This window comes from Palaemon carinicauda, chromosome 37 (genome assembly GCF_036898095.1).
Source record: "Palaemon carinicauda isolate YSFRI2023 chromosome 37, ASM3689809v2, whole genome shotgun sequence".
Taxonomy (NCBI): Eukaryota; Metazoa; Arthropoda; class Malacostraca; order Decapoda; family Palaemonidae; genus Palaemon; species Palaemon carinicauda.
In genome coordinates, this window is record NC_090761.1 from 58,030,808 (window position 1) to 58,046,487 (window position 15,680).

At 30.9% G+C, this 15,680-nt stretch overlaps 1 protein-coding gene across 2 annotated transcripts in view; it reads right to left on the reverse strand.

Moving 5' to 3' along the window:
* LOC137629139 (uncharacterized) overlaps positions 1 to 15,680 on the reverse strand; it is a 286,776-nt gene that overhangs the window by 16,847 nt on the left and 254,249 nt on the right. For both annotated transcript variants that reach the window (XM_068360410.1, XM_068360409.1), the window contains one exon: positions 5,594 to 5,719. In XM_068360410.1, coding sequence (XP_068216511.1) covers positions 5,594 to 5,719 — 126 coding nt within the window. The remainder of the gene's footprint in view (positions 1 to 5,593; positions 5,720 to 15,680) is intronic.

Sequence of the window (15,680 nt, forward strand, 5' to 3'; positions counted from 1 at the left end):
AATTGTTCTTGGGGTTAATTGTCCTAGGGGGTAATTGTCCTTGGGAGGTAATTGTCCTTGGGAGGTAATTGTCCTCAGGTGGTAATTGTCCTCGGGGGGGTAATTGTCCTAGGGGGTAATTGTCCTCGGGGGTAATTGTCCTCAGGTGGTAATTGTCCTAGTGGGTAATTGTCCTCGGGAGGTAATTGTCCCCAGGAGGTAATTGTCCTTGGGGTAATTGTACTTGGGAGGTAATTGTCCTCGGGAGGTAATTGTCCTCGGGGTAATTGTCCTCGGGAGGTAATTGTCCTCGGGGGGTAATTGTCGTACGGGGTAATTGTCCTCGGGAGGTAATTGTCCTCGGGGGAGAGGGGCGGGGGCCAATTGTCCTCGGGGGCTATTGTCCTAGACTCTTATAGGCTAGTTCATAGAAATATGAATTACTTTAATATCACTCTTGAAAAGTCCTATTAAATAAGAATAGAGTATTAACAAGATACATCACCTTCATATAACTCAGATGTATATTTCAAATGGAGGGTATTGTAAGATTTGCGATAGCTTATTGTTATAAATTTGAAATCATTTGATAAATGTCCGTAAGTAGAGATACTAGAAATTATATGAGGCTTAGATAAAATGTTTTATTATCAATAAAATATGCATAAAAAAGATACTATGTATTTTTCTCAATAACTAATTTCATTAAAGCTAATGGTATGAAAATATTCTGTATGAGAATTCAGTGACTAGATGAAATACAGAAAATATTTTCAAAATGAGAGACGTGGGATTTTAACTTTGAACTATTTCGAATTCTTTGAATATCTGTTCCAGTGATTCGTGTTCATTATAAGAATGACATTCCTATAATATTTTGAACAATGGGTTTTCATAAGGAAAAACAAATTACGTTTGAGTAGAAATACTAACCAATTCAATTTTTTTATTTTTATCGAGGTTAATCATGTCTAAAATAAAGCATAATTAAAGTTGAATATTTCCTGTGAATAGAAATCTTCAGTATAAGAAGTTTTAAAAGATAAGTAAAAGTCTAGATTCTACAGTACCAGATGTAAATATGTTATATAGATATATTTCCAAACTGTTTTGCTAAGAAATATATTTAAAAAAGAAGGTTCACGACCGCTCTCATGGAGATGTAACGCCTCATTGTCATACAATCGTGAAAATAAGAAATAGTAATAAAAAATCAAATGGAGAATTGTTCGGAAATAATGGGATGCATTTGTAAGATCTCCTCTCAAAATTAGTGGTGAAGAAATTCTGGTACGAACTACTCAAGTTTAAAACATTGCGCATTTAATAAATTTAAACGTTGAATTATTTTCGGAATTATATTTTTTCATAATTAAAGCCATTCTAAAAAAAGGTTTATGATCCCTCTTTTGGAGAAGTATCACTTCATTGTCGTAGATTCTTGAATAAAAAAAAAATCAAATGGAAAATTCTTCGGAAATAATGGGAGGCATTAGTAAGATCTCTTCTCGAAATTAGCGGTGAGGAAATTTTGGTACGAACTAGCTAAATTTTGAACAATGAACACATTTAAAATATATGATTTTTTTTTTTTTACCCAAACGACAGTCAGGGAAGATCCCACCGCTTATAGCATTTCAGAATTTTTTCACATAAAGTGACTTAGTTCACATGTGAATTTTTTTCATAAAGTCACTTAGTTCACAGGTGAATTTTTTTCATAAAGTCACTTAGTTCACAGGTGAATTTTTTTCATAAAGTCACTTAGTTCACAGGTGAATTTTTTGCATTAAGTTAATTAATTCACAGGTGAATTATTTGCATAAGGTCACTTAGTTCACAGGTGAATTATTTGCATAAATTTACTTAGTTCACAGGTGAATTTTTTGCATAAAGTGACTTAGTTCACAAGGGATTTTTTTGCATAAAGTGACTTAGTTCACAGGTGTGTGGAATCTGTGAAGACCCATTTGTCCAAATTTTCATATTTATGATCTTGAATTCATAATTGCATTGTCTTATTTATTTATTTCATGTAATTAGCCAAAGGTTCATTCATATGTTTTTGCTTATCAAAGCTATGCATCATATTAGTACAACTTGTCCTAGGATTTGGTTTTCATTGGCAAAGAAGATTTTTTGTTTCCTTGCTTTATTATATATGTGATGTGTAATGAAGCAATTACCGAGAGAAAGTGTATGAAATAAAAGATGAGAAAAAAATCATAACCTGCAAAAGCTGGGCTTCTGCAGATTATGATTTCAACAAATACGAAGTACGAAGAAATATATGGAGAATTGCTTAATTTTTTCTTAAAAAAAGAAAAAAAAATCTTCATAATCTTTTGCGAACTACAGTTTGCAGATGGTAGGGAAGGGTGTTAGAGTATTGCATTTGAATACTAGATAACTTTAAAATATGAAGAAATCGTGAAATGAAATTCTTGACCTAAAATGGCTTGGGTAAAAGCTCTGAGAATAAAAGACAGTAAAGTTCTAAAATTGTCTGGAAGCAATTATCACTGAAGTAAAAGCATTTGGAATTTGAATGAGGTTAAAAGGGCCAAAATGTCTTTGGAGCAAAAATTATGAAAAAGACCAGGGAATAAGACGACTCTGGAAAATGAGATATTAAGAATGAAAAGGGCGAGGGATAGATAGGCTTTAAGAAAGTAGAAGCTGAATATCATTATTATCATCATCATCATCATCATCATCCTCATCTTCTCCTACGGCTTTTGACGCAAAGGGCCTCGCTTAGATTTCGCCAGTCGTCTTTAAATTGAGCTTTTAAATTAATACTTACCCATTCATCATCTCCTACTTCACGCTTCATAGTCCTCAGCCATGTAGGACTGGGTCTTCCATGTAATTTGATACGAAAGAAGTGAGAAATAATTAAACAGACGAAGGTAGAGTACAGAACCAACAGTCAATACATAAGTTGAAATGAACAAGAGAAATGAGATAAGTAAGAGAATTTAAGGAAGATCAGATATTAAGAATAAAAAGAATTGTATGTGATAAATGGCATCAAAGAAATAAGAGGCTGAATATATAGAAAATAATTTCAATCGAAAGAATCGACCGATAATGAGACAGAACAAGATACAGAACCAATAGTTGATAAATAAATTATGTAAACAATAACAAGAAAGAAGAATGGGATACGTAAGAGAAATTATGGTGAAGAAAACCGGTAATTGTCTGCAAAGAGCAAGAAATTCTTTTCTCAGTAGAAAACGTTGTCAATAGGTAAATAATAATGAGTCATGACAAGATAGATTATATAACCAATAGTTAATAGACAAATAATGCAAAAATTAACAAGGGTGATATACATAAGAGATTATAGTGAAGAGAAACCTCAAGTGTGTGCACTAACTAAGGAATATTTTTTCTCCTCAGTAGGAAATATTGTCAATAGAGTAAGTAGCCTAATAATTAGACATTACAAGATAGGATACAGAATCAATAGTTATTATATAAATTATGTAAAAATTAACAACAAGAATGAGATAAGTAAGAGAAATTATGGTGAAGAGAAAACTCAAGTGTGTGCACCGACTAAGAAATAATTTTCTCCTCAGTAGAAAAAATTATTATTTTAGTAAGTAATAATCGGAAAGCACAAGATAAAGTATAAAACAAACAGTTAATACATAAACAGGAATGAACAAAGAAGGATAAATAAAATAATTTATGATAAAAAAAATCCTTAATTGTGAAGAAAAGACTAGGAAATACGTTTCTCCTCAGCAGAGAATATTGTCAGTAAATACTTTTCCTCCTTCAAACTCTCCAAGGACTAGCAGGGACAGGTCATGAGTGTCAACGTGTCACTTAAAGAGAAGGCGTTGGCACCTTTATATTCCTCCAGCCAACAGGAGGCGGCGGTACACATATCCTATCTCTCTCTCTCTCTCTCTCTCTCTCTCTCTCTCTCTCTCTAATACTAATGATTTTTAAGAACACTTCTTAAATTCAAATATGCATTCTCTCTCTCTCTCTCTCTCTCTCTCTCTCTCTCTCTCTCTCTCTCTCTCTCTCTCTCTCTCTCTCTCTCTCTCTCTCCTAATATTAATGATTTCTTAAAGAACACTTCTTAAATTTAAATGTGGATTCTCTCTCTCTCTCTCTCTCTCTCTCTCTCTCTCTCTCTCTCTCTCTCTCTCTCTCTCTCTCCTAATATTAATCATTTTTTAAGGAAACTTCTTATATTTAAATGTGCACTCTCTCTCTCTCTCTCTCTCTCTCTCTCTCTCTCTCTCTCTCCTAACTATGGGAATTTACTAAGAGCACTTTAAGAGATATTAATGCGTATTCGTGGTGGCATGGATAAAATTTACTATAAATGCTGACACATGGATACGTAGAGATGAGTTAATAACCAATGTGCTGTTACTGACTTGCCCTAAAAATTAAATACCTGACAGTCAGTCGATTCTCGCCTGCTGAAACTACGAGGTGACTAAAACACAATTGAACAGCAAATATGAGTTGTACGGTAAAAACTAAATTTACTTATACCCCTTACCATATGTAAAAAGACATAGAAAACGAGGTTAATAAATAGAAAACGGGATTACTAAACATTGACTCAACTCTACAAACTCTCAAGGTGCAGTATATGCATGGAATTATAGTGGTTAAGGCTGTACTCCTAACTATTATCTAACCACCTAATTGCCCAAATAACAGTTAAAAGACGCACTTTTATCCTCTTCTCCATTAGCCCTGTGTTGATATATAAATCATAAGCAATCAACATCGAGTGAAATTAGTTGCTAACGATAAAATTATCTTAGAGAAATTAAACCACCGGCCACTGGAACAGCAGGTTAATTTTCTACCTACTCAACCACAGGTAGCATAAAAGGAGTGCGCCCTTCCTACTGGACCTACAGGTAGGATGATTAAATAATTCCGATTGTTATAAATGAGGCGGAGTGAGAGGTTGGAGTTAAATGCGTGGTTAAGGGTGCAGTAATATCCATTATAATTTAACGTAGACACAGTTGCATGTCTATTTACCCTGTTTAATGGGGTCTGAAACTCAGTGTATAAACCATTAAACGATATCATGTTGCTTCTATGATTGGTGCCATAAATACCAGAGGAGGAGGTTATTGATCGTAACTCGTTATTATTATTATTATTATTATTATTATTATTATTATTATTATTATTATTAGACAATACCTGATTATAAGAATGAATTATTATCTATGTTATTTTCAATATTATTATTATTATTATTATTATTATTATTATTATTATTATTATACAATACCTGATTATAAGAATGAATTATCATTATCAATATTATTATTATTATTATTATTATTATTATTGTTATTATTATTATCAATATTAGACTTTACCACATATGCGAACCTCGTAAGCATATATATTTATATAATGATAATCCTTAGTATTAATAACATATTAAAAATATCATATTATTTTCATATCAAAATGGAAAAAAAAAATTCATTCTAAAAAAAGCAACTATCCACACTACTATTTCATTTTACGAGGATTATACTGATACCCTTTTTTCACGTTTATATATGTGGTCTTTTTCAATTCTCTTTTTTAATCCCAAACTTACCCGCTCTTCCTGCATCATGTAGAGGGAATAATTCCTATTCCGATTCCCAGGAGCCATCTGGGAATGTCTCACTTGAAGGATTAGGTTGTCGATCGTGGTCTGGTATAATTCGAGATGACAGTCGCCCTGCAAATATACGTGAGAATGAATATCAATGATTTTTTTTTTTTTTTGTCTGTGGTACCAGATTGTAAAGATGTTATGTAAGGTGTATTTATAGATATTACATATATTTCCTCATATATATATATATATATATATGTATATATATATATATATATATACATATGTATATATATATATATATATATACACACATATGTATATGTATATACATATACAGTATATATATATATGAATATTTATATATGCATATATATATGTATATTTATATATATATATATATATATATATGTATATTCATGTACTATATATATATACATATATATATATATATATATATGTATGTATGTGTGTCTGTGTATGTGTGTGAGTTTATATACATTTATTTATGTATGCATATATATACACGCATATATTTATGTATGCATATACAATACACACACACACACACATATATATATATATATATATACATATATATATATGTATATATATGTGTGTATATATATATATATATATATACATATATATATATATATATATATGTATATATATATATATATATATACATATGTGTGTGAGATTCATTTAGTTTCTAGCTACAAAAGGTAATTGAATACATATAGCAGCTTTCTTTCCAATTTCTTAGAATGAAAGCTTAGATGTAAAATTTTCACACTTCTAGGAAATGTTTTTGATGTATTAACAAAATCCTATCTCTAAAAATAATATCATTTGGTTATTAAAGTGACATTCTTAATCTAAATTAATTGCACCATCTGGAATGCTTTAAGAATGGCCCTTTTTCAGTAAATTATTGATTAAATAGATTGCTATTATTGTTCTGCCTTTCCCAATTGATAATCTATTGTTAGATTTCACTAACGTAAAACCCAATCACCTTGCTTAGACACAATATCTCTATTTTCCTAATGAAATGATGAAGAATATTTAACTGAAAGTAAAATAAATGGTTAACAAAACAGCACAGTTATGTTTCAACATCATCAAATATTGCTTACTTATATTTCAATTTTCTTAATGAAATATGAGATAAAGTGTACTAAAAAAAAAAAAATCAAACAAAACAGTTAAGTCTCAACCTCTTCAAAGATGATCGGTAAGAGAATTGCATACTCCTAAGAGTCCATTGATTATCAGTCAGAATAGATATGCTATTAATAAAAGATAAATATGCTTGAAGTTATCAGTAATATAATCTCGTACAACTCAGATGATGTTGAAACTACTTGAAATAGATATAATTTCTCAGGATCTTAATTCTAAATTTGGTATGTAACTGATTAAGAATAATAACGGAACCTCTCTTTATTGATTTTGCGTATCAGAATTAAGTAAAATTAAGCAAATTTGAGTGATGCTCATGCGATTAAAATTGATAGTTTTTTCTTGTGCGTAAATATGCAATAGAGAAAAAAAATCAATTAGAATATCCTGCCATACCGAAAACTCATTAGCATATTAGTGTAATATAAATATTGCAATCATTTCCGTAATCATAACCTCGTAGATGATAGTAAAAAATACTTCATATACACAATCTTAGTGTAGATATTTGCTTCATAAATATAAGAATGCATAGAATGTTGGTAACAGAATATGAAGAAACGCTTTTTCAAACACCCGAGGCCACAACTTTGCCTGCAATATTTTTAAGCAATAAAATTTGCAAAATGGCACAATTTTACAGCGCTTCTAACAGCCCCAGAAGTGTCCAAAAACAAACTAAACGGCATTTTGGAATAACCATTATCGATTTTCAATTTCCACTCACATTTTGTTCACTTATTCGACAGGGCTATATATTTTTTTTCTTTCTTTTCTTGTTTATTTTTTTTATTTTTTTCCTTCTTTTTTTATTTATTTTTTTTATTTTTTTTTTATTTTATTTTTTTTTCTATTTTGCTCTCCGTGCAGGCATCGGCGTATGTCTACGCTTACTATTTTTAACTGCTTTAGATTAATCGTAAAAGCGTCTGGAAGAAAAATCATTCCATTTGGGAATTTTGATCTTGCTTTGTTTTCGTTAGCAATTAAGACTGAGCACTATGTCCCCGAAGTGCCATGCTCTTGAAAGGTCAAAATCTCAAGCCAATTGGAATGACATTTTGAGAGATCTTTTGCATTGGAATTGGTCACACTTGGTTGCCTTAACCCAAGAGCCCGTGGCTTGCATCTTCAGTGCAGGTCGTTCTAATAACTACATACCTGCCAGTATAAAAAGAGTTGAGTCAATTGTTCTCCAAAATTAAAATTCGGTTGATTTAATTAATAGGCGTATTCCTTCTCGTCTGTTGAAATTAGATAAAAAAAAACACCCAAGTTCAATGATGATTGTAGAAAGGCTTATGCGGGGGAACAGAAGGCTTGTCATGTTTAGAAATGTAGTCGATCACATTTTACTTGGAATAACTATACTGAGCTAGGAGTTGTTGATATCTAGAGAGTAAAGCTTCAGGTGGAAAGGAATAAATTTAACCATGACAGAAACACTGGTTGAAGCCATAAACAATCTGGACTTTTTTTATGTAGACTTAACAAAGTGGTTCTGTCACATACTGTCCAAAAGAAAAGTCAACCCCTTTCGATCGATGTGCTTGAAAGCAAGAACAATAATGTGAAATTCAATCTTCCTCATTCCTGTTTTCCAAAGCTAGACAAACTAATTTAGTTTTTTAAGTCACGTGAAATCAAAACACTTTCACTGGAAATTGATGCATTTAGAAGTGCAGACCCAAATGGTACATTCCCCCCGTTTTTTTTTTTTTTTTTTTTTTTTTTATAAAGAAAGCTGATTTCTCAGCTCTGTTGTCTGTAAACAAGAATAGGTTTTTTTAACACATATCTTTTGTTATTTTATTAGGTAAATGTTTTTGTGGTAGCTTTTGCCATGCAGATTTCCACCCAATTTCCAAAACTACTCTAATATATAAAGGTTTTTACGTCTTTTAGTAAACCATATAAAAATATATCTAAGCATTTTATCTCAAAGAGCATCCATCCACACACACACACACACATACACACATATATATATATATATATATATATATTCGAAGATCAAGGTCAAAATTTAAGGTCACGGTGAAGGAAAATGTCCTATTAACATAATCACCCATAAGTTTGGACATCGTTGTTACACAGAGAATTCAAACTTGGCTCATATTTCAGTGTATGAAAATCCACGTTAATTAATACATGTTAAGGTCAAAGGTCAAGGTCAAGGTCAAGATCGAGTAAAAGGCCGAGAAATAAGCTGCCGCTGCGGAGGTCTGCTCTCTACAGTACCGAGTGCCCCTCTAATTCCAACTGTATCCAGATTGCAAAATGATCTTCCTAATCTGGCCATAGTTGCAAATGAACAGGTATTATTATTATTATTATTATTATTATTATTATTATTATTATTATTATTGTTATTATTATTATTATTATTATTATTAATTGCTAAGCTACAACCCTAGTTGGAAAAGCAGGATGCTATAAGCCCAAGGGCTCCAACAGGATAAAAATACCACAGTGAGGGATGGAAATAAGGAAATAAAGACACTACAAGAGAAGTAATGAACAATTGAAATAAAATATTTTAAGAACAGTAACAACATTAAAATAAATCTTTCATATCATAAACTATAAAAAAGTAAAAAAAAAAAAAAACAAGAGGTAGAGAAATAAGATAGAATAGAATTAGAATTATTGCCAATGATTTAGGAAGTCTAAATTTAGAACGAAATTCAGAAAAAATATCGAAACATTTAAAAAAAATAGAAATTTTCCTTCCGAATGCAAGTCAATAAAAATGACCGTAGAAAAAAAAAGGGACGAAGCCAAAAAAATGGAAATTGGAAAAGGCTCATCCACTCCACTAATGGAAAACAAATATTCTTTCAGCAAAGGCTCCAGCGAGCACCGAGGGCCATTTATTTGTAGACACCGATTTCCACATTGTGAGGAAGTATTTTCTAAGTAAAGGAAAGCTATTAGTCTTCATATTCAGGAAATGCAGAAGAGGATGATTTCTCTGCTGAATAAGTGTTTGCTTTGAACGTAAGATATTTTTCGTGTATTGCATAATGTATAAATGTAATGTAATGTGTTTATGTTAATTTGCTATGATATATTGGAGTCATGCAAATTAATTATGAGCCCAAAATATTGTTGTGACATATGCAAATGATTAAAATAATCCCACAGAGATGAGTTTGCCTGAAGATACAAACGTATATATACGCACACGCATATATATATATATATATATATAGTATGTGTATTTATACATAGATATATATGTAGACATATGTACAGTATTTGTGTATGTATACATATATATATATATATATATATATACACCTACAGTACACACACACGCACACACAGACACACACAGATATATATATATATATATATATATGTATATATATATATGTGTGTGTGTGCGTGTGTGTGTGTGTGTACACCCACAAATATATATCGATGCGTGATCAAGTTCCCACCATCAAAGGGAACAAATGGAACAAATGAGTCAAAGATGATAAATTAAAAAAAAATCCAAAGAAACTTGCAAAACCTTCCTTCAAAGTCACGCCCCCCCCCCCCCCCCTTGCACCGGCCAAGGGTAGGTTCCGCCAAACGCAAGTTTACTGTTCTGTATATTAGAAGTCCGATTACCCTCATATGTTAGCTGAGGGGAGACCGAGAAAGGTAATGAGTGGGTTGGCTGCCAGATGGAAATGCTGGTTCCAAATGAGGGGAAATTAAGAATGGAGATAGTGCATAATGAAATGAGAGAGAGAGAGAGAGAGAGAGAGAGAGAGAGATTTTTCGCAATGGGGAGAAGATGGAACTCGTATGCGAACTGCACATTAGGTAGGAAGATTTATAATTGAGAAGCAGAGAGAGAGAGAGAGAGAGAGAGAGAGAGAGAGAGAGAGAGAATGATTTTTTAGCAATGGTGAGAAGATGGAACTCGGATGCGAACTACACATTAGGTATGAAGATGTACAATTGAGAAGCAGAGAGAGAGAGAGAGAGAGAGAGAGAGAGAGAGAGAGAGAGAAGGATTTTTTCGCAATGGGGAGAAGATAGAACTCGTATGCGAACTGCACATTAGGTATGAAGATTTATAATTGAGAGAGAGAGAGAGAGAGAGAGAGAGAGAGAGAGAGAGAGAGAGAATCGTATTTGTTGTCCATTTTATGCAAATCAGGAACCTTCACGTTAATTAAGCATAATCAAAACTGCCTCATTTGATAATGCATTTTTTCGTTCACACCTTACTATGAGGAAAAAAATATTTGATATGACATGAATATTCTACAAACACGGAGAAAGAATAGAAGTTTAAAATATGAATATTATAACATTGTGAAACCTAAAAAGTATAAGATGAAAGTTAATTTCCGGGGTGTTGTTCTACTGTAAATTATTATTATTATTATTATTATGAAATAAGATTAAATTTAATATCCACACACGATTGTTATTATTAGTAGTAGTAGTAGTATTTTTATTATCATTATTGTTATTATTATTATTACTATTATTATTATTGTTGTTGTTGTTGTTGTTATTATTATTATAATTATTATTATTATCATTATTATTATTATCATTATTATTATTATTAACTAAGGTACAACCCAAGCTGGAAAAGCAGGATGCTATAACCCCAAAGACTCCAACATTTGAAATAGCCCAATGACTTTCAAATCTGCTAAAGAAATAAACTCCTATAATATGATGAATCAATATAGGTAAATGACGTAATATCATTATCAAAGATTTGCTTCCCATTATTTATATCAGTTAAGAAATCATCTGTCAATGTTAACATTTATATTACATCAAAGAGGCATGAAGTTACATAGATGAAAATGAATTACTGGAGTTTTAATTCAAGGGTATATACAGCTTCTCAATAAATCATAATTATTAATCAATAATTATGAAATGTTTTAATGATGTGACCCCAAAGATTTCTAATTGTTTTTTTTTTATCCCATTAAAAATAGATGGACGTCGAAATTGACACTGAGAAGGGAGTCATTTTAAAGAAAACTGAAATTCAATGACTCGGAAAATAAGCGAGAGAGAGAGAGAGAGAGAGAGAGAGAGAGAGAGAGAGAGAGAGAGAGAGGTGGGGGAAGGGATCTCAAAACACCATGTCAACAACAATGACAACATATATGGTACCATTAAGGAAAAGTAATTTGATCGACGAGTCCGTTTTAGGAGAAGGGGAGAAATTTTTCTTATATCCCGTTCTTGAGAGAGAGAGAGAGAGAGAGAGAGAGAGAGAGAGAGAGAGAGAGCAATTATCGGTCGTTATATAGCAACAAAAAGCCGATTCTAGTCCACTGCAGGACAAAGGCTTCAACAAACGGAACCATTTCTAGTTCACTGTATGACAAAGACACCAGAGATGTTTTTATTCATGTCTTAGGTTTAGCTATTTTTTATAACCACGCTAGCCATTGCAGACTGGTGATGGTGGGAAACTTTAGTCGGATCACTCACAGCCACCCAAGCTAGTATGGGTGGCCTTGACTCGTACAGTTTTGCTGATCATGGCGTTACTCCCCACTCAGAAAGAGCGTTACATAATAGATATCGTTAAACAAATACTGTCCATTACTCTTCACTAACTGGGTATAGGTACAGAAAGAATTGTATAAAATTTTATGAACATCATTAATCATAGATATACTGGTGATAAAAGTATTCATCTATAAAAAAGAACAAAAAAAAAATGGAGAAAATAGTTGGAAGAAACGTCTCCTTTTTAATATGAAAATGTCGTTTCCTTCTGCGTCACCTGTGATGTTTAATTTCTTTCTTGATAATGAAGATTTGTAAGATGTCAGACGGTAACAAAGGAAGGCAATTATGAGATGAAACAATATGCAGAGAGAGAGAGAGAGAGAGAGAGAGAGAGAGAGAGAGAGAGAGAGATGAGAACCAATTATTCGTGGTGGAATTGATATTATTATCATTATTATTACTTACTAAGCTACAACCCTACTTGGAAAAGCAGGATGCTATAAGCCCAGGGGCTCCAACAAAGAAATTAGCCCAGTGAGGAAAGGAAAAAAAAGGAAAATAAAATATTTTAAGAAGAGTAATAAGATTCAGATATCTCCTATATAAACTATAAAAACTTCAACAAAACAAGAGGAAGAGAAATAAGATAGAATAGTGTGCTGGAGTGTACCCTCAAGCAAGAGAACTCTAACCCAAGACAGTGGAAGACCATGGTACAGAGACTCTGGCACTACCCAAGACTAGAGAACATTGGTTTGATTTTATAGTGTCCTCCTAGAGGAGCTACTTACCATACCTGAAGAGTTTTATATATTTTCTTAATTTAGTGTTTTCAAATATTAGTTAAATATCTATTAGAAGCTGGAGCTGTCAGAAAAATATTCGATTTGAAAACTAATTAGTATTAAAAATAAACGTAACTTTTTAACTTTTCTGAGCTGAAATGTAAGTTATTATTGCAAAGAAATGGATGAAAATTCGCTAATAATATTATTTAGTTGACAACTAAGCTCACTTTTATTATATCCATCATTTGGAGGAGACAGATAATACTACGTTATTACATCATTAAAAAAAAAAATATGAAAAAATATTACAATAATTAAATATTATATTATTACATTTTTAGACAAAGTTGAAAAATGAAAAAAAATTAAATAATTGATTATATTATTACATTTTTAGACAAAGTATGAAAAATTAAGTAATTTGATATCACATTAATACATAAATAGACGAAATATGAAAAAATACCATTAGTAACTGAATATTACATTAATACATTATTAGACAAAATATGAAAAAATACTATTAGTAACTGAATATTACATTAATACATTATTAAGACAAAATATTAAATAAATGTAGTATTACATTATTAGGTAAGATATAAATAAATAGTAATTGAATATTACATTATTACATTCTTCGACAAAATATTAAAAATTATAGTAATTGAATATTACAAGAAACGTTGTTATTTTTGCTCTGCTTTCCTAAAGATATTTAGACAATGAAATGTCTGAAGAAAGTAGATTTAATTACGAAATAAAATAATTAAAGGAACGATGATTAATTTCGCATATTTTTTTTTAACTAATCGTATTATTTCAAATTTTGGACTAAATAATACCTGATAAAGAATACAGTAGTTTTAAAGATAGTATAGCTGTAATATTTGTATCTGAAATGAAAACACAAGGCCTTGATAATTACATAAATTTATTTCAATTTCACTTATTTTTATCTAATTGAACGTATCATTTCATATTTGGTACTCAATAAGACATGAAAAAATACAGTATTTTCTAATTAGAGAGTTTTGCTTTTTATTTTTCTCTGAAATACATTCAAAATTTAGACCTTCATATTAACATGAACGTTTCAATATTACTTTACACTGAAAAATTTGCCGTAAAAAAATCGGTAAAAAATCATGGAATAAATGTGGTCAGGCATTTACCGATTTAAAAACGGATATAGTGACGTAAAGGAGGGATATTACGATGAACAACCCGTAAAGGATAGTAACAAAATAGGGTATAATTACGGTCGCCTGTATTTTACTGAAATATGGCTGAGGCAGTATACGTAAGCGGAGAATATCCGATTTTTATTTTTTTTTTTTTTTTTTTTTTTTTTTTTTTTTTTTTTGGTAATACTATATTCATATATTCGACCACCCGGCACTATTCTACTTGCGATGCGAAGCGACATATGAAAATTGACAGTAACCTGACGTCATCCCTTATCTTAACTGACAGTCAGTAATGCCTGGATTTCTTTCTACTTTTCCGAAGGAGGTGTTAGATAAGGAATTCTTCTGGCACAAGTCTCACTTGACTGTACTGAGTGCGGGAGTATGAATATTGCATCGAGGTAGGACGGTGATGACTATTATTTATCTGATTTTTTTTCTCTTGATTTATGTTTATATAAACAGTATATACACACACACACATATATATTCATATATACATATACATACATATACATATATATATATATATATATATATATATATATATATCATGAATATATGTGAAATATATATGTGTGTGTATGTGTATGTATAAGGTTTAAAGGTCACTCATGAAGGCAGAGACAAGGAATAGGATATATGATATAAATGACATCGTGAAAATTTGCTTACAAATATAAAAAAGACGAAAGACTAAACATAAGAAATTCTCACATTCTTTTTTTTAAATAATTTTTCCTAATGAAAAACAAAACTCAATAAAACTCGAATAAATCCATTGAATATTCTACAGCGCACGAGTCCCTGACAAGATCAAACACCAGCGCTTTTTATTTCGAGGCCTGTATGAAGCAACGTACCACTAATGCTTTATTTTTCAAGACCTACGCTAAGGCGTAATTAACTTTTGCTCTCGGGAGGACTGGCCGGAAATTACCTGCCCGTGTTTGTTTATGAAGTTACATTATCTCTCGTGTTCTTTCTTTGGCGCTACGAAAATTCTTCCTCGCGTTTCTTCGGGGTTCGGTTTTGCTCTTTATGAAATTAGTGTTTGTCTGTAATTGATATCATTCTTACAGACAGAAATTGGAAATTACTTTTTGATTCGGTAATTACTTTCTTTATGAAATTACTGTTTGTCTGTAGTTAGTGTTGTTTTTCTTACAGATACAAATATATATATATATATATATATATGTATGTGTGTGTGTGTGTCTGTATATATATATATATATATATATATATATATATGTGTGTGTGTGTGTGTGTGTCTGTATATATATATATATATATATATATATATATATATAATATATATATATATATATATATATATATATATATATATATATATATATATATATATATATATATATATATATATATATATATATTATATATATTATATATATATATATATAT